Source organism: Amia ocellicauda, chromosome 9, assembly GCF_036373705.1.
Source record: "Amia ocellicauda isolate fAmiCal2 chromosome 9, fAmiCal2.hap1, whole genome shotgun sequence".
Taxonomy (NCBI): Eukaryota; Metazoa; Chordata; class Actinopteri; order Amiiformes; family Amiidae; genus Amia; species Amia ocellicauda.
The window spans coordinates 2,755,309-2,776,201 of record NC_089858.1 but is presented as its reverse complement, the minus strand read 5'-3'; the positions used below and the strand labels follow the sequence as shown (position 1 = coordinate 2,776,201).

The 20,893-nt window shown below is 47.7% G+C and overlaps 1 protein-coding gene across 1 annotated transcript in view; it reads right to left on the bottom strand.

The window, feature by feature from the left end:
* Window positions 1–20,893, bottom strand: part of ass1 (argininosuccinate synthase 1) — a 56,936-nt gene that overhangs the window by 13,535 nt on the left and 22,508 nt on the right. The window contains exons 9-11 of the mRNA XM_066712627.1: window positions 19,154–19,244; window positions 15,363–15,447; window positions 12,631–12,695 (exon numbers count right to left, since the gene is read on the bottom strand). Coding sequence (XP_066568724.1) covers window positions 12,631–12,695; window positions 15,363–15,447; window positions 19,154–19,244 — 241 coding nt within the window. The remainder of the gene's footprint in view (window positions 1–12,630; window positions 12,696–15,362; window positions 15,448–19,153; window positions 19,245–20,893) is intronic.

Here is a 20,893-nt window from a genome sequence, read left to right as displayed (position 1 = left end):
AAACACGTACACAACGGATTTCAGAGGAATGCAATCCTGACCTTTCCTCTCTCTCCTTTTCCCAGCAGCTTTGAAAAGACCTGAATTAGAGAGAACCTCACAGATCGGGCAGATAACGGCGAATCCCACCCCAATCCCCTCGGCATTCGGCTTTTAAACAGTCTCTCTCTCGCAAGGCCGGGTTTTATCAAAGCTTGCGGGTTAACGGGTGGAATTAACCCGACCCGAGGCCGGAGCGGAGACCCTGCTGTCCGACGGGAAACCTAAGCGCTCGCCTCTCAACCGGGCGCTTAACTCGGTAACTTTATCCTGTAATTAGAATCAGAGAAACAAGGAATTCTGGGAATATAGCGTGGTGCGTCGGGGTGGGGAGTGGGGGGTTATGAGCTGCCGATAGTCTTTATTAGCTGTGTCTGTATTGGTGGGCGGGCTTCCCTTCTGGGTCAGCCTTTGACCTTTTCAGAAAAGGGATCCAAACAAACAGAACAAAAACAGAACAAGTGGTTTGGCTTTTCTCTTCCCCGATGACATCAAGGGTCATTACTGCCGTGTTACCAGTTCGGGGGATGTGGGCGATGACGAAAAATAATAACACCGATTACAATAAGAAAAGCAACAGCACAGTCCTTCTGGCAGAGGTCAGAGGTCACCCCACGAGGGCACATGGGTTTAAAGCCATTGTTCCGCTCTCGGGGGCTGCGCGTGGGACTGCGCTTCTGGGCAGAACTAGCACAAGCAGGAGGCTTAAGTGTAAAGTAATCGATGCTGTTCCTTTTACTATCTACCCCTTGGCTGTGCGGTGACTGTGGGGAGACAGCCTGTACACAGACACCCGGGTCTCAGGACTAGGGGCTGGTCCACCCCTGCGGTGTCAGGATCGCCCGGGGCTATTATTTCACCGGTGAACACGTCTGGATTGCTGAGTGGCCTCGTGTCGAGTTCTGCGCTCCACACTTCAAGAAAGATATCGCTGCTCTAGAGGCAGTTCAGAGGAGAGCAACCAGACTTATTCCAGGTCTGAAGGGAATGTCCTACTGAGAGACTGAGGAACTGAACCTTTTCACCTGGAACAGAGGAGACTACGTGGGGACTTGATCCAAGTCTTCAAAATCATGAAAGGCATCGACCACATCAAACCAGAGGAGCTTTTCCAGATCAGCAGGGACACACGCACCTGGGACACAAATGGAAATTGGGCTTCAAGGCATTCAAGACAGAAAACAGGAGACACTTCTTCACACAGAGAGGCGTCACAATCTGAACAAACTCCCCAGCGATGTGGCTGAAGAGACAATTTGGGAACATTCAAAAACAGACTGGATAGGATCCTTGATCACTTAGTTATTAATGGACACCAAACGAGCACGATGGGTCGAATGGCCTCGGTTAGACACTTTCTTATGTTCTTATGAGTATGACTGAGCGCCCAGCGAATCTGGGATCAGCGCTGCTTACGCTAAATACTTCTCACAAACTGTACAAGTCTGTTATTAATTGCAAATCTCAAATCAGAGGCGTTTTTGCTTGACACAATGCTTGGAGCCGAGCGCAGGACACAGGAAGGGTCAAGATTTAAAAGAAAGAGGAGAGAGGAGTAGAGGAGAGGGGGGAAAAGCGCGTTAATACCAGTGGTGGTAAAGCCTGTCACGAATATATGTAATTTTTATTTGCATACGGCATTTAAAATACGCCAAAACAGCTTGGGTCTAAAAATAAGTTGGCAAGAAATTAATTTTAAAAACTACATAAATAAAAATCCATGTGGAAGTGTAGATTTTCCATTAATTGCAGCCACAGTCGCTTGACTCATCAGAAGTGGAGCTCTTTATTGCTGCTTGCCTGCCACTCCGCAGGGGCGATATAATGGAGCAGGTAGGAAATGCATTTATTAAATTTGCCTTTATTAGGAGGTGAATTTTAATGCGCTCTCTCTCTCCTTCTCTCGCTCTCTCTCTTGTGGCAGGTATTCACAGGGTGGGGGGGGTCGATCGCACTGGAAAGTTCTACAGCCAGAACCCAGCCTTTAGGAGCTGCTCAGCCATTTAATAGGAAATCATGATTGATTTTCGACAAAGGGGGTTGTCACATGGCAAGCGTGCAGTTGAAAATCTCGACTGGCTTCTCAAAGGGACTCATCTGGGCAGAATTACTTCTGACACTGAGAACGCGGTTATTCACTCCAAAAGCCAGGACACAGCAACCCCCCCAAAACCAACCGATAGTCAAAAAATAGAGCTGGGACCTAGTGTGTTTCACAGCAGTCGTTAACCTGCGTGTTCGATTGTCACACATCGTCCCCATGGTCCTGGACAACCCAAACCCAAACCAGATCTCACTTCTCCATCTTTTCTGGGCACTTGGGATGGCTGATGGTAAATACAGTCATTTAGAGATCAACACCTGAATAGGTTTCTCCTGAGGAGCAGATTTCCCCTCATTTAACAACTGACATGCCTTGATCAGTAACTAACAGTCTGTAGAAATGATTCTAGACCTAGATCTATAACGAACTGGTTTGGGCTTCTCCCAGATCAGGCTTGGAGACTCGTGGTGCTGACCCTATCTCAAGATGGTCTATGATGCCAAAGCCCGGGTCTCCTATTCCTTAACTACGGTGTTAGTTCGGAGGAGTTCTTGGCAGGACCTTAGTAGATTAGACTAGTGTCGCACTCTGATTGGCCAGTAAAATGTCTTCGAAGCTCTCGATTTGTACTTTGTGGTTGGGTTTACAGTGAAGTGCAGTCGTTGGCTCAGGACGGATTTGAACTCCACGGGCCCCTCTTGTCCTCTTGTGGTTTCCAATCTCGTTTTTCAGGATCATATATGATTTACGCTGTAGTTTTCTAGGAGGAAAACGTGACATTCAACGTGACTCCCTTCTGGGATGGACTGAGGAGATAAGACTCCTGTGATCTTGAACCGCCCCAAGGAGCCGCGATGCCAACCAGCCCATGAACAAATACTGCCGCCCAGAGGTCCGCCAGCAACAGGCCACACGTATCGAGTTTCTATTCTTTGTTGTGCGAGAACAAAGGTGAAAAATGGAGCAACGTTTTGGCCTCAGACTGAACTGACATGTGATTGATGTCGGGATGTTTGGGAAACAGATCTTAGAGGAAGCAGCCAGGGATACCAGGGAATACACTATATGAAGGCCCAGAACACCTCCAAACTGTGACCTACCAACCATTTACAAACTTCTACTCCACTGCAGTTTTATAGAAGTAGTGGAAAGTGGCTTCTGACAAAGTTCATCTGTGATCGGGTACAGGTTTGTCGTTTGCCATTTGCAGGTGGTTTAAATGTTGATTTGGTCCAGGCCTACATTGGAATGAGCCACAATCTCACCTAGAAGACTGACCCCCAAGCTTTTACCATCCTCAATCCCACAATTCCCAGCTACCGCAAGTCCTCAAACCCCAGCAGCACTCAGCCAGTGAGGTGTGGGGATAAGTGTTGGGGTGATGAAGGAAAATGTGACAATTCCACAACAACTGTAGTTTGCACTGGGAGCTTTTTCAGGAAGCAAGTCGTGAGATGATTGCTGGACTCCAAACACAGACAGGATTAGAGTCCTCTCTCACTGGAGAGCAGTAGTTCATAGTCCAATCGGGCACTCAATTAGACTCAACAATGTCGGAGCTTTCACTCACATCAACAACTGTCAAGACATCTCTTTCTTCCCTTTGTGCGCCTTTCTTTTTTTTTCTCGGTTTCTCGATCCGAAACGCCACGAAAACAAATATGACACATCCTAGTCTTGTCATTTTCTTGCTCCTTTCATACCTCGACTTCCCGTCCTGCCTTGCCTGTCACAGCTTTTCATCCCATTAAGTTCTACATTTGAAACGCAAAAGAGAGAGAGAAAGAAAACCAGAAAAGAAAAAAATAAACTAAAAAGAAAAGAAAGGAACGGTAATCTCTGGTGCAATCAGGGGAAAGTGCACTTCACATTTTCCAATTTGTACCTGCCACCGCGCACCAAAGCCGGAGAACATCGACTGGCAATTTGCCAATCAGTTTGTTCGTATCTCGCCGGGGGAGGCTTGACAGCAGAGCGCGGCGGTAATGCAATGCTGTCCATAATGTCACGCTGCAATGTATACAGCAGGTGAGGGCTCGGTACGAATGGGAACATTGCTAGCAAGTGTCACTGCGGCATGTCACCGGGCATCAGAACCAACGCCTCTGCAGAGCGGATTTAAAGAGAACCGGCCCCGTGTTCCCAGGCTGTGCACACCTGCACACTTCTACACAACCCTTCCGGGTGTCCATCAACGGACCGCTCTCATCCAGGCCAAACCCGAGTCCGTTAGAGAGGCATGGCGGCATTTGGAGTTTTGTCTTTACAGGTTGAAATAAAAGAAACAAACCGCATGTGCACTCACACACACACAGCCACACACACACACACTAAACAAAAACCCCACAAAGGAACCTGCATGTGCTCTCCTACTTCAATTTTCTGCACTTAATTGTCCCTCCTCCTGAGTGAGAAGGGATAATTTGATAACGAGGGGGCGGGCTGGGGTGACAGACAGGAAGGTGTGTGTGTGTGTGAGAGAGAGAGAGCGCAAAATCAGCCGTAGCAGTCAGCGATTTCTCCCCACTGACCCCGGTATTTGTCTACAATTACCCGGAGTTGCCGGGCCACTCAGCCCAGTCCACAGTGAACGTCGGGAAGAAAGGAGGCAGGCACGACTACGGGGGAGAAAAACAATACCGATGACTGCAGCCCTCACAAAAAACGCACTACCTGCTGAGCTAAACGAGAGATAATGCACCGGCTGATCATGCGAGTCTGGGACTACACGTCGCCAAGAGGGTGTTAAAGCCCACGCGTGCCACTCGCTTTGTACACACTGCAATCTGACCGTGCATCCTGCAAGAGAAGGGGACATAAATACACCATAAAGACTGCGTTTCATAACCATGTAGGTGTGGAGACGGCAGATCACAACACAGACACAGTCACTTAGAGCGAGCCGGCCACAGAGGACATCGCACGGATCAGACTGGCTTATTGAAATGTCAACTGATGAAATGAAACGTCCCATAGATCTACCTTTGCCTACAAATAATGTACACTTTAACGTGTAAAAAAAAAGTAAAGGAGTTTCAGATGAGTTTAACCCATTATCTTTTGTGTTAACAAAGGTTTTTAATATGGTTTTCCTGCAGTAACCAAGAAACGTAATAAAATCTTACCTGTTTCATTCAACAATTGTACAATTTTAAATCCCGCACTATCCTGAAAGTTTCCTCAGTGTTATATCACTGAAATACCTTTATGATCAGATATGGTTCACTGATTTAAATCAAGTCCATTTAAACACTGATTAAAAGTGTTACTTTTATTTATTTATTATTATTAATTTCTTAGCAGACGCCGTTGTATATAATATAAGAGTAATACGAAGTGCAATAATACAGCACAGTTCAAGGCAGAATACATTTTACAAATTCCAATTTACACAAGTGTATACAATATATGAGGTCTTACATCCTAGATTGTAAAAGCTGATGAGTGCAGACAAGATGTTAGGTCACAGTTAAGGGCCAGGGGAAAGGGAGCATAGGGGAGATCAAAATAACAATACGAGTGCTAGTAATGCAAGGCAAGTAGTATAATAAAAAGTGCTATCCTACAGGAGAGTAAATTACTAAATTATAAGTACTGTCTGAAAAGATGCATCTTGACTAAGCGCCAGAAGGAGGTCAGGGACTCTGCTGTTTTGACTTCAGTGGGCAGGTCTTTTAATTAGCGAACTAAACCATGAACTAGACATTTAAATCAGCCAACTGTGACAGACAGGCACAAGCTTGCAGGTGTGCAGTATTTCATAGTTCACAATTATTTCCATTTTATAACACATAAGTAAGGCAGAACAGTGCAGACTTAAGTACAACTGTAAATGTGGCTGAAGAGTTTGTCTGTCTGTTCACTCCTCGAAGGCTTTCAAAAGACAGATGTCGTGCATTACTGTGTCTTGTTTCTCGAAACAGACAATCCGAGTTGAACTAAATTGATTACTTTGTTACTGTCACTTTAGGGGACTTAATGCTAATATTTTACACCCTGTTGGTTGCAGAGTGATTTTTAAAACCCGATGAGTAACTGAAATCACATTCGATCCATCGCAGGTGCCGCAAATGGAAACGTTTCATAAAAATGCTTTGAAAAGACTTGCAGAAATCGCTTTCTAAATCGCTGTTTGGAAGAGAACTCAAGCCGACTTTATTAAGTTAAACACTTCCATCATATTGAAAATCACCCATTCCATGCTGCCAAACACCTCGGACACGTAGCCAGTTCTCACACATCCCTGGCCTACTGAGCCAGAACCTGTCGATACTACACCCCACCCTCTCTGCTTGCCACCTGTGACCTGTTATCACCACCACTGCGCTTCCCCTCACCGCCCGCTGCGGCCGATCACATCACAAGCGCCCATTGTCTAACCCTTGGTTCTGCCACTTGCTGCCCGTTCGAGCGTGTGACGGAGCCGTGCCCCTGGAGCGGACCTGCGGCGCTGCTCTCTACTCTTCTTGTACTCAGATCGGTGTCACTTTTGCACAGTGCGACGCTGCGGGTTCGTCGTGCAGGACTGAGTCACAGAGGATAACTACTTCAATGGAATAAATGAATAATGACAATATTGCTTTTTCAGACAAAGCTGGCCTTGTCCAAATAAAAACACTGTTTATACACCGCAGAAAGGAAAAGGGCAGAGCAGGGTTATGAAGTAGACAACAGGGATGCGAGGTTCACAGCGATTATTTGTATGGCACATCGCCGTCTCATCCCCCGTCCCTGATGTCTGTTAGCCATCGAAAGCTAAACAATGCCTCCTTTTGCTTAGCAGGGGGGAAAAAAAGGCAAAAAAACAAACAAAAAAGCCCCCAAACAAAGCAAAACACCTCAGTTTAATCATTAATTGTGCTCATTAAAATAACAATTCATTAAAATTGCATTCGGTTCATTTGCAAAGAAAAATGTGCCCTGAAAAAGCGACAGCGCTTTTCTAAAGGCAATTCATAAAGGCTTGACAAACAACACACAGATACAAAAAAAAAACACACGCACAAAAAACGATTTTAATTAACGTTTTTGTTTGGGCGATGAACAGTTTGCGCTTTCTGTTACCTTGACGCGTTAATGCCTTTTTGTTCATTTAAATATTATTTTTATTAACGACCTATTCTCTCTTTCTGCTCAGGGAGAAAAGAGAAACCGGGACGGGTATTTTACGTTGCATTTCGTTTCAGCCAAGCAGGGACCATTATCTTAAGGACAAATGTGGAGGGGGGGGAGAGAATAAAATAAATATGTATTTGCATTCAATTCAGGACGGAGGTGTGTGTGTAAGTGTGTGGGATGGGGGGGGCTGCCTACACAAAGGTGTTTATAATAAGATGTTAATCAAATGGAGATGAAAGCCCGACTCTCGTTAATGCCATTGTCATACGGCAATGAATAGGAAAACAATCAGTGGAGGGCTTTTAATAAGCTTGTTTATAGGAAACATCCCAGTGTGGCGGCAAACAAAGGGAGGCGTCACTTGGTTCACCTGGCCGAAGAGCAGCCTTTTGCTCGGAGCTCGACGGCCCCGGGCTGCCAAACAGAGCAAGGACGGGGTCTGTGATGTGGCTGCGATAGCGGACAACCACCCCCACATCCATTCAAACAAGAACGCCTTCGCCAGCCCATCAGTCTCACTCGATCAGTCTCCTCAAGGGCTACCGATGGCTACAGGTTTCACTTTAGCCATCCATTGTTAGAATGACTGTTGAGACTCTTAAAGAGCTGAAAATGAAAATAGTCCATTGAAGGGATGGTGGTGAAGATTTATCGAGGTCAGGAGTGTCCGCCCCCGGCCCGGGACCGCCCCCAAATCCTTCTCCAGGCCTCCCCCCCTGTAATCCCCAGCATCGAGAGGCTCGGAATACGTATTAGTTACTGATTGATTCGGCGAGTCGCTCGTTCAGTCGAGGGGAATCTCGGGGCTGAAGGGCATGCGGGCGATGGCTCAAACCGATGTCTTAATTACGGTGTTTAGAAACACACCTGGGTTGGTTAAACTGAACCGAGCCCCGGCTTATCTGATTAGGAGGAAGTGTTTCCAAGTCTTTGTAAACTGATTGTAAAAACACTGCTCGATTGCAGTGGAGAGATTTATTTTTTAATACCAAATCAAACAATCACCTGAACCGTCACAGTATTTCAGAATTCCACTGGTGCCATTTTCAGAATGTAAGATATTAATATTGATATTTTTTTTTCATTGAAATGAAATTGAGATACGAGTCTCAGTAATGGTTGTGCATTGTCCTTTTCTTTCAGAAGTATTAAACTGAAGTTGCTTTTGTTGTTCCTTGTTAAAAAGGAAATTAATGTAGACCACAGCACCACCCAGTGGATGGATGCTGTAACTCCTGTTTTAGTCTTAAAGTCATGTGAGGGTTCAGATAGACCCAACATAGGACTTTCAGGACCTGATGCTAAAATGCACACTATGAAGCCAAGTCCCAGACACAGAGCACTGCTCTGCTGTAGAATATGAAACTACACAAAGACGTTTTGTTTATCTGGTTCTAATCATAGAATAGCTTTTGGGGAAAGAAATTACCAGATGTAGAATAGGTCATATAGTGAAATTAAGCATTTACAGCAGTACTTCCTACAGTTAAATATTTTGTGATTAGAGAAAGGGGAAATAGAAAAAGATATAAGACGCTCGAGTTCTCAAACTCATTGGAAACGAAACAATTTGAGTCCAATTAAGCAAATTCGTAAATTCAATTAAGGTTTCAATTAGGTAATGCAGGAGAGCGGGGCACCGGGACCAGGGCTGAGAACCACCGATTCAGGTATAAAAACTGGGTTGGATGTAGAGATCTAGAGATGTCCGCAATCCGCGATCCCCTGCTGCTCTGCGAGTCCGGAGCTCAGCCCCTCCAACGCCCCCGTTCTCAGGACGAGTTCAAGAGTGGCTGTGGGGAATCGTGAGTCCACCGCTCTCTCACACACCCCCACAGACCCCAGGATTGATCGTGGCCAACAGAGCCCGACATGTCCCCCCCCAGGCACGGGAATCCCAGCAGGCCTCTGGCCGGCTATTGTTCGGGCTTCACCGGACAACTCGGAGGACATCTTCCATTTGGTCTCCTCCGTGTAAATGTAGACAGGGGAGATGTGCCCAAGACTCAGACAGGCTTATTGTCTTCCTTATGCAGGGGGAGAGCGAGCACAGGTGCACACTTGAAAGGAATCTCTATCAATCCTGATAATCTTCTCCTCAAATCTCACTCAATGGCACCTCATCCATCACAAACTCACTCAGCTATCCTGGGCTGATCAGGAAGACCGTTGGAAGAAAGAAAAAGAAAAAAGGAGGAAGAAACATAATAATAATGTGACACTTTAGCACTAATTAGGCTTCCCTTCAGCGCTACACCCAGGATCCCTTTACAGAACATGTTAACTGTCTCTGCGTGAAAGCTTTTCAACTTCCCAAGCGTCCTGAAAGTCACGTACAGACACCTGCACGAGTCTCTGTTTTATGAGGAAGAGAAGACACTTTATACTCTTAGAAATATATAAATAAGCTCTATTTTACTTCTTACTGGGGCCGTATCCCCTTCAAATGCATAAACTGTGGACTGAATTAACAACACGTCATTGAGCGTCTATCCATCATGGCAGCTTGTGCATTAGTTTAAGATCAAACAGGTTGGTTACCTGTAAAACACGGGGGAGAATAGATTCAGTGAGGGTACAGACAGCCTTAATAAGGACAAAAACAAATCAAAAACTAAAACTGCAATGTCCAAAATGCTGTTCGCTTATTACTATGATACTGGAGTCAAGTCAAACAGCTCACTTTCAAGCAGACTGCATAATGGTTTGATCTTCTCATATTCAATGTGGTCTTCTAGGTCTTTCTCCTCTTGGGATCCATTCAATAGCTTCCTTTGTCCATCTTCGACCTGTTCTTGCAATATGTCCGGCCCAGGGCCATTTTAACATCAAACACTTATATTTGTTAGTCTTTTGGTCCCTTCTTGTTATTCCCAGTGTCTTTCCTTCATGTTGTTTGCAGTTTCTGTATCATCATTTTTGCATTTCCTGACCAGGTTTCGGAGCCGTAAGTGAGCACCAAGAGTCTGCATTGATCAAATACTTTTCTCTTCAGGCAAGGGGGTCGATTTCCTTCCAATAGGGGGTCTTCTGAAGGCACTCCATCCCATGCTTACTCTTCCATCTGTGTCGAATTGTTGTCCAAGGTGTATATTATATTGATAGAAATATGTATAAAACGCTTTCCATTTTTATGATCTCCAGTCTAGTTTCTGAGGAAGGCAACACTTTTGTAAGGGTTTGTTTATTTTGCCAGCGATTTAAAAGGACGATCCCTCCCAAGGAAGAACAAACAAATTAAACAATACAAAATAAATAACTCTCGAGTCTCCTGTGCCGTTGGCTACCGCAGGATGCCAGAGGGACGCGCGGCGAGGGAGGGAGCGCCAGGGACGGGAGGCCTGTCTTTACTAAGCGCCGGGTTTAATTCAGTTCTTTACCTCCTAATGAGCAGATCAAAAGATATTCAGAAAGCATAATGCAATTGGGATTAATTGCCATTAACAGGACAGGGCTTAATTAGCAGTTAAATAAGCCTTAATTACAAAGCCTCTGGCAGTAACCCCCCGTCTGCGTTCGCCAATGAGACGCTCACATTCACACTGCGGCACAAAAGGATGAAAGGGAGCCATTTATCAGCCAATAAAGGGAATCTGTTTCATTCTGCTCGGTCAATCCAGTGGACGCAAAGCTGGCCCAAGCCTCGCCACTCGGAGCGGAGAGGAAAACAAATGTGAGTTTTGTTTTAACCACATAAACGGACACGGACACACACACACACAGATGTGACACCAGTCACATGCCATTCATAGGTACAGTCAAAAATAAGCCCATTCACAAAAACAGACCAGAATTAGGCCCAGGGGGGTGCGAGGCAGGTGTCTCGCATGCCCAGCTCAGCGCGTCTCCTCCCCAGACTATTGAGCCGGTCTGTGTAGCTACAAGTAAACCAGGAGTACAAAAATAAAGAAAACTCATGACGCACTTGGCTGTTGGACCACGATGTGATGCGTCTATAATGTGTCCGCTAAGAAATAATGACTCAAACAGCTTGAGGTGCAAAATGTTTCAATAGAGACCCTGCTACCAAGAAGTGACCATGGGATGGGAATCATGTCTTCTCACTGAAATGAGGGCTGCCGTCTTCTACCTTAACAGCACTGTCCTGTGTGGATGGATTTGTTAATAAATATCAAATAGTTGATAAATATCACTTTTAATATCCTGTATATATTCAAACATTGCATACCGGCGTTCTAAACCATGCCAGTCACCTCAGACACAGGCACCTGCCCAGGACTTTAATAATAATAATCATCTGCAGACTAAAGAGGCATAAACCCTGCAACACAGAGGCCCCACAGACCACGATTAAGCATTAAATCAAAGTCCACTTAACCCACAGATCCATCCACAAACAGGCATGCTTATTGCTCATGCCCTGCGAACTCGGTCCACGCAGACTAACCGAAAGGAAGACGTACGGTGTCCAGCTAGTGTCACCTCAGCCACTCCTGCCCCCCCGACGCTGGTGGTACAGTGAGCCGATTCACAGCGGCCGGCCGCTCCGCTGACTCCATCAGACCACAAAGCCCTTTGTTTTCCTTCCATGAAAGGAGCAATTTGTCAGCTACTAAAACCCCATTAATAACGGGGAAAGGGTGGAGACCACTGCAGAAACCCACACCATATCCGAGCTCCTCTCCCTCTCCTGCGTCTCCACCATGGGTCGGGGATTTTGGCCCTTGCCCTTGCAGACGACGGGACTCCGGTGACAAGTAAAATTGCAATCAGAAAATATGGGATCCCGAATCCTGGACCGGGGGTTACGGTTTATCAGTAGCCATAGCCAGTACTGTTGGCAGTCCTTTCCTCCAGCTCTCCTGTGTCGTCCCTCCTCCTCTGCCCCACACAACGGGCCTTAAACCGGGCTGAACAGAACCGCCGGGGAACAGTGCCTACAGAGGCCCCAAGACTCGGTCCGGGGGCCCGAGAGACAGCTGTGCAGACTCAGACTCACAGATGGGAACCGCCCCCCACCCCCCTGCAGACACCCCCCCCCACCCGTGATGATCGGCACAAAGGGCAGCTGCTGGTACCTGCCAGGACCCACCAGGCCTAATTACTGCCCAGTCATCAGTTACCCCACAGCCCCCCCACACAAAGGGACAGTGAACTGATTTAGAGAGGCTGGCCGAGAGAATAACTTCACGGGTCTGTATAAAAACCCTAATTTGTTAGCAGCTAACAACCCCCCCACCCCCACACACACTCCATTCATTGCACTTCAACTGCAGCCCCTCCCACCCCCCCACAAAATCCTCTCCAGGAACCTCAGGGAAGCGGTTTGGGAAACCGATCAATCCATGTTGAGCTTTTTTATTATCGATCCACTGGGGAGGTTATCGAGTCAGCTGACCGGCCGGCAGGGCAGAGACCCAATCAGTTGCGTTTGGGAAGAGCCAGAGCCCCCCTACCCCACCGCTTACCTCTGGACTTCATCCCGATGAACCGGTTCTCCACGATGTCGATGCGGCCCACGCCATGCTTCCCCCTGCGCAGGATGGAGAGACGGGGTTAGAAAGTGTCACACAAAGTTCCTCAATGCGCTGATGGAAATACGCTAGCGTAGGAAAAGGCTGCTGAACTTAATACTTAAGTTGTTATTTTTCAACGCAACCGGACCCCCGAGCCGGGCGGCACCACAGGGCGGTACTGATGGAGCCGCACGTTGATTCTCCAACAGCTGAATAAAACCAGGAAGCCTAACTGCCAAACTTGAGTTTATTATAGCCGTTCGTTTAGCTAAACAGGACCGTATGAGTGCAACACCATCAACACCAAAGGAGAGGTGCATTCATGAATAGAATTTAAAATACACTTTGTCGGGCAGTTTGAACAAGGCAGGAGCAATCTCGTCTGTTCTTCATCCATGGGTTTACTGCTCCATCCTTTTGATGCTTGAATTTGTTTTTTCTTTTCTATTTGAAATATTGCTCATGGATTAAATTTGTGGCTGAATGTTGAGTGCTTTGAGTTTTTCGGTTGTCCTTCTCATCCTATAGGAGGAGGCAGAGTGTCTTTGCTGACATTAAAGGCCCTTTTTATTTTACTGCCCCAGATGTATGTTTTATCTGAGTGGAGAGCAACTGGGGTCTCTTGTAAAGCACCTTCACAGATTTAGTGATGTGTGTTGGGAAACCTCCGCTCAAACAACAAGCAAAGCACTTTCGCCATCAGTGTGAAATGAACGAGGCATTTTTCACACACACACACACACACACACACCCACCCACCCACCCTGACATTCATCGAGGCTCTGCTGAAAGTGGTCCATTCAGCAGGGGCAGATGATAATAAACTGGGACAATAAGATTTCGGCCTCATTAAAAAAAGGACACACACACACACAAAAACTCTCCCTTTTCTCCCCTAACGCCAACCCCCTGACCCCACCCCCGACCTCCCACCTCCATCCCTCCTCGGAGCGCCACTTCTCCGCTCCGCTGGCAGTGAGGAGAGGAGGAGAGGGAGAGGAGAGGTGGTCAATGGAGGCAGTCACACACACAGCCAGGGGATTAGGGAGCAGCGCAGGGAGAGAGAGGGTGAAACAAGAAAGGACAGAAAGAAAAGCTGCCCACTTTGTTGCCGAGTGCCAGAAAACAAATCGCGCCACACCAGACAAGAGTTTGCATCTTTTTCCCGAGCCTTACGGTCCAGCAGACGAAACCGGGCTGAGCAAAGATTCGCACCGGTTCGCACCAGCTTAGCGAAGCGCTTCCTAACATTGCTCAGCATTTAGACGGATGAGACTCCCGATCTGCTGCATTTATAAGAGTAGGGATAAAGGGTTGTCCAAATATTTTAAAGGGCTTCAATTCCAGGTGAAGGGGAGGCCAACCACTAGGGAGTTTTGTGGTGCAGATTTTTGTTGGTGAAATAAAACGCTGATAAAGGACGAATGTCAAAAAGATGGGAAGGTAAACAAGTCGGGCTAGGAATGTTTTTATCCATCACAGGAGTCTCCATTTGTGGGGAACAATACAATATGTAGTGAGCTCTCCGCTACCCACTGCTACAGTAAAGGCTCAAGGCGTGCCCCTTTTTTTCCCCTCTCTCTTTTCTACTAACACTTTCATGGCACTGTAGATACAAGCTCATTGCCATGCAAATCCCACTTTCATCTCCCCAGCCCCGCGCGGCAGCCCACCGAAATCAGGGCCGGGGGAAAAGGAAGTCATCTTTTAGAAAAAAAGGGGGTCTGGGACTCCCTGGAAAATGAGAAAAAGGCTGGATTTAAAGGGGCAAGGTTCCTTCAGAAGTATTTGAGGGTAGCAGCTGTATTCACGGCCAGGTCGGAGACTGCGGTCATTAACACGGGGGACGGAGCAGACAGCTGGCGTGGCGGGGGGGTGGTTGTACAGGCACGAGTCATTTTTCGAGCTGTGAGGTAGATGGGGGCAAACAAAATGCTTTTTGTACGATACACGGGTGCTGTGCCAAGAGGATGAAGTCCGACGATCGTCCGTTGATACCTACGACTTAAAGACACATTTTTACAACGGTGTTGGCAAAACGTTGGTTGCGTGGGTTTCCGGAGCGAAAGGAAAAGCTGAAGTGCCTGGTTAGCTGAGCAGTCTCATCCTGGTCTTGTGAGAGGATCATGAAAGACCAGATCCGTCTCTTGCTTTAATGTATCTCAATCACAACTTTTCACCACAGCCGGACCGGCATTCGATGAGCAGAGAGCCCCACAGAAAAGCAATGAGGAGCAACAGGGCTCAGGATAATTGCCACGGCTGAGACATCGCTGTGGTTAATAACCTATCGATTCAACGCCAGTGGAACATCGTACCGCCAACTGAATGCATTACAAACACGCAAGAGTAAAGGCGTCTCTGGTGACCGTTTTGAACAGCAGCTGTGGAGCAGAGGGTTTCGAAAGTTGGAAAACGGTCTTCAGAATAGAATGAGAATAAATCTCACTCTTCTTCAATTAAAAAGTCTTTCATCATCACATGGTCACAGATGGTTTCACGTCACAATGCTTCCTACCAAATGAGATGTATTACTTGGTGGTTACTGTCTAGATATAACAGCTATTGATGTCTTTATATAGACTCCTCTGCGGTCTATACGTACACTGTTGCTCAGAAAGCAGATGGACTCTCAATAAAGCCACGAGGGTTGTGGTCGATTTCCAGTATAAGGGGACAGTTACCCGATCTCGTTGAGGTACGTGAAGATCTGCAAGGCTACGGTCAGCGACTTCCCCGCCTTTGCATTGGTCACCTTCACCGGGACTCCTGGAAGATAAGAAGAACTCGATTAGAAAGGGATTCATCTTCGGCTTGGAAACGCACAACTCTCGAGTGGCAGTTGAGGTCGGGGCCTGCAGCTCTAGGCCTGGCTGGCATTTGTGCCAACACAGCTCTTAACGGACTAAACTGACCCAAATGATTGGCTTAATTTGTAAGTGTGTCTGGGTGGGGCACAGCGAAAGATTAAACTATCACTCCGCGTGTGATTTACAACCGGACTGGTCACATCTAGAATCGGGCAAGTGATGGATCTTGCAAATCGATGACCGGATGGAGCCACAGGTTTGTCTGCAAAGGAGACGTTCGCAGCCACCATCGGCGCAACAGATCTGTATTCATTGACGTATGTTGGTTTTGTCTCGACCCCTGGGGGGAAAACAAAAGCAAGAGTGATTTTTCTGCCGTGCTCTTTTTACACCGAGTTTTCTGTCTGAAGTGAGAAGCAAACACTCAACACACGACACAACAGCCAAGTTGTCACGCGCCAGTCAGTATTTCTGTAGTGGCTGTCAGCTGTGCACTGCCGTTACAATTAAGCCACTTTTTAGAGAAGTCACAGGTTAGTGTTTGCGATCTGGTTCTGGTGGGACTAAAGAGAGCCGGGGGGGACCCTGGGGAGAGAGAGGAGGGGGGGCGGAGCCGCTAATGAGGGCTGGCGGAGGGCGGGGCCGAGATGTCTCGTAAATAGAGGTAGCAATAAATTGAAAAGGCCTTCTTTCATTTGAAGGCTGTGAAATCGCGAGCAGGCCCTTCCCTAATTGAATTTCACGCCCGGGCTTTGTCATGTGCCAACATACCTTCTGTCTCCGCAGACCGGCACAGCAGAAGGAGTTGGGGGTGGGGGGGGGGACATTTTGTATCATGCTTTCCCTTTTTTTGGGAGGCCTTGGGGTGATACTACTCTCTCTCACACACACACACACACACACACACACACACACACACACAACCAAACCCTCCAGCAGGGACACAGATTCTCATTTACACGGCCGCGCCAACCTCTGCACCCCCCCCCGAAACCCCCATCCCCTTATCCACCCCCATCCCACCCCCGAGAGCGAGATCAAGCAGTGGCAGCCCCATGAATTAATCACTGTCCGCTTTCACGCTGAAAAGGGAGATGTCATTAACTTGCTCATTAATAGTACGAAACGGGCGATAAAAAGAGCAGCGGAGGGACTGGTGGTGGGAGGGGGGTCAAAAGAGAGAGAGAAACTTTGGAGAAAAAGAGTGAAAGAAAAGAAAGAACGAGGGGAGAGAAGAAAAAAAAAAAAAGCTCTGGTGATAATCTTCTGTCCATCTGTGTCTCATTAACATTTAGCGCGACTGCGGTTGCCAATCATCCGCCAAAAGGCCCTTTCTACTCGCCTTTCAATGGCGCAATGTAAGCCCTGTTAGAATGACACGTAAAAGACTTGACAAATATTTTCGGACGAGGGCTTTGTCCCAGAGCCTCACCCCCCCACCCCCGCACCCTCTCCCCCGCTCTCCCTGCCGGCGCAGCACACAGATACCCCGGCCCTATTAAAGCGACAAAGCCTCTTATCCTCCAAATAGTTAATAATTAGATTAAAACTTCAAATAAATTAAGAGGCAGTGTGAATGAGGCTGGCCGGGGCGGGGCTCCCCCACTTTCCTCGCTCCCCATGCCGCGTCTATTAATATGGATCAGAAGGCCTTTTTTTTTCCTCTCTCTCTCTTCTCTTCTTCTCTCCTTTCCCCCCTCCCTCCCTCTCTCCTCCGGTTTCTGGGAGCGGGCGAGCCCCTCGCACACAATGGTGCAGAAGACACAGTTGTAAGAAAAATTACAGCGTTAACTTTTTCCCTTTTGCTTTGCTTTCTTTCTCTTTTTTTTTCTCCTCCTCCTCCTCCTGGGATGCACGAGGTTTCAAGAAAGAAAGGGAAAAAGAAAGAAAGAAAAAGAAAATTGAAAAGAAAAGCGCCAGGTTTCAAGCGTAGTTTAATACTTCTTAAAATTCTTTTAAATGGAGGAAAAGGGGCTTTTTTTCCCGCAGCAGAGATTTAAGACGCTGGCTTTGTGGCCGCTCTCCTGGCTGCAGTCACACTGAACCTGTCCAGACGTCTCCAGATGTAGAGACGCCCAGTTGCAGTGCCTCCTTCCTTAGCGCAGTGTTAAGAGCTGAATACAGGAATAAAGCCTAATAGAGCTAAACAAATAAACAAAACATTTATACTGGTAATTATTTTCAAACACTCCGAGTTCAGAATAAATGATGGTTTATCGACTTCAGCTCATGACTTCAAACCCTTCAGTGTCACGGGAGAGAGGTAGGGAGGTAAGACACACAGACGCACACGCACAAGTCCTGGGAAACACGAGTGGCCAAGAAATCTACTGCTATTCCCACCGCCGGAGGCAGAGCGAGGGCGCTGTCGGGGGACTGATACGTCTCACTGGCTTCACTGCGGAGCGCACAGCAACCCAGTCTGACACACGGGCCACCGTTACAGGACCAGCCGAGGAAAGCCCGGCTACCTGCGGAGCGGCGCGGCCCCAACTGCTATTCTGGGGGTCCGGTCTGAAGGAATCTCAATCCTTGACGCAGACCGCACCTCCCCTCTCTCATCCCTCCTCTGCCCGGGTCCCCCACACAGATACCCCCCTGGAAGCACCCAGCTGAACCCCTCAGGGCAGCGACTATTTCCAGCCCACTGGCTAATCAGTGTCGAATCCTGGGAGCTCACAGTCCCGTCCCCTCGGGCCAGGATTTCCTCCAACGCCTGTAACGTTCCTCCCCACCGCCACTAAACTCTCATTACACATGCCGTCCCCCAACACAGACCTGATAATGAATTTGCGTTTCCTGGCCCCGAGCCCCCTCCGTCTCTGCAGGAATGCGGTCACCGGGTGGGTGTCCCGATGTGTGGAGTTTGGGGGGGCAGTACGACGGAGCAGCGCGTGATCAATCGATTGACTGTCTCTGCCGCGGGTGGGGAAGCCAACGCTCGCCTCGGTCACCAGGGAGGACAGGCAGTCACCCCTTTCCTTCTGCACAGTAAATCATCGGCAATGTGCACTTTTAAAGCTCCTTAAATCGGTGTCACTTCAACAGAAAGAAAATTATAATCTAAAAATGATTCACAAATATTTTTATAAGCTCTCCCGTTTGCACACAGAATACCCCAAATGTACCATGCCGTTGGAAGACAATTTCGACAGTGGCTGAGCGGTGGCTCTGAAGGACAAGGGAAGACATCTGAAGATTGGATGTGTCCCACCACACCCTTGGCACCAGACTCCGGTTCACTGACACCATGTGCCAACAGGCATCAAGACCTCCAACACACATTTATCAAGCTTTTCACAGAATAGCTGCAAAGAGGAAGACGCATCTAATAAACTGATGTACCTGATGTTTCTGGGGTCAAGTGAAGAACTCGTCAAATTAAGTGGCCACATCGTTACAGTTCTACGAATATTACTACTACAAGAGTAATACAGCTGCCAATTCTACGGTTATTATTACTGCTAAGAATGTGTGTTATGAAGGGAAGGACATACAAGTTATATTACTCTAAACGTTCTGAGGTTTGATCAGTGCTGAGCTGTTAGGACACTGTCCCCTGTGTGGACACCTCAGACTGGAGGAGTGCACTGGGAACGAACAGCCAGATCACACACTGACACACTCCCACACACTGACAGACACACACACGCTCGCCCCCACACCTTTAGAGAACTCGATCTCCAGCACGTCTGGGGAGGCCGGACTGTCCGCAGAGTTGGTGGTCATCTGGTAAAGGTCGGCCGGCGCGTGATTCTGCAACGGCAAAGAGACAACGGTTTCCGTATCGGTTCTGATTGGACCACGGAGGGGCGGCGAGACTCTGCAATCTCCGACAGCAGCCGCGGGTCTGAAGGGCCAGGTTTTAGCGAAGACCGATTGAGACGGAGATTTGTACATCAGCCAGGGAAAGAGGAGGTTGTGAGGGGGGAGGGGGGTTCATCAGACAAACGGAAAATGAGAAAGAAGATAAAAACGCCTTTAAAAAGCCCATCAAGGAGTGAAAGAAAAGCAATGTGCCATTTTTCTCCTCTAGTTGGTTTCATTTTCCCCTTTGACCAGCTCCCAGCTGGGGGTAGCTCTGTCGCTGTGTGGATCGAGGCAGTCAGTGGAGCGGGAAGGGAGAAGTCCGTGGGGGCAGGAGGACGGTCCGACCAGTGAGAGCAGAAAGGGAGAGAGAGAAATACACCATCCTGGCAGGAGTCAGACCGAGGCGATACAACCCTGACCCACATAGAGCGCGCCCCTCGACCGGACCGACCGGCGTAGACGCGAGACCACCCTCGCTCCGCACAGCAGTTCACACACACCGAATACCAATGTACCCCAGCCCCACTAGAGCCATCACACCATAACACAGAAATACCTAGCATAACACAGAGCAGGCCCCAACATCTAGGATAAGGGAGCTCAGGCCAGCAACAGGATTTGATCTGGGTGGCTTTTAAAAGGGAATACTGTGGGGAAATTGACACGGCCTCCTTATGATGTTACACTGAACTTAGGGTGTCCATGGTAGGGTGGTACAAGTTTACACAGCAGTCCAACTCTTTGCTTACTCCAGTGTTACACCCACCCTTCACAGAGGAGAACCACTGCTTCACAAGGGGACCAAACATAAACCATCTCCGCCATTACTGTCCTTCCCTATCAGCTCACAGAGAAGAGCGGTTCACCTGGGTTCGAGTCTTCTCTGCCCTTAATAAGAATCAGAAAGTCCCTAGCCAATCTTTTCTTTTCAATTACTATCATTTTTTTTCCTTCCAGAGATTATTCAAGTTATTCAGCCTGAAACACCCTTGAGTTGACAAGACGCAGGCGAGTCTCCTTGCCGCGGGGCGAACGAGACAATCTCCCCTCCGGGCCGGGCAGCCCGTTCCAATTGCAAAGTGGGAATCATAAACACAGCCTGCTCCAGTTAACAGCAGCCCTGCCAATTACAGCGGCATTAAGAGCAAATCGCTGCCGATGTTTCCTGAGCTGCGTCAAATTGCAGAGGAACTATGCAAAATAACCACCGAGCGCATTTAAATGGAAACCTTTACCAGACAAATCATGATACAATAACTAATCTCTCGGCTTGCATATATCCAAAGCCTCCCATCTTTTCTTTCCTTTTAACTAAACACCGAAATTGACTTTGAGTTTCTCTTTTCCGCCTCGCCGCTCGCCTGCAAACAAATGAAATGAGAGCGGGACAAATAATCTTCCCGCACCTCCACCCCCCAGCCCCCCGAGAGCCCCATTCCCACTCCTTGATTACATCGATAGCTAATGTCTGCTCCACTGCCGAACAGCGGTTTATGTATTTATGAGGAAGAGACGGGGAAAGACATGAATTATATATATATATATATATATATATATATATATATATATATATATATAAATATAAATATAAAACC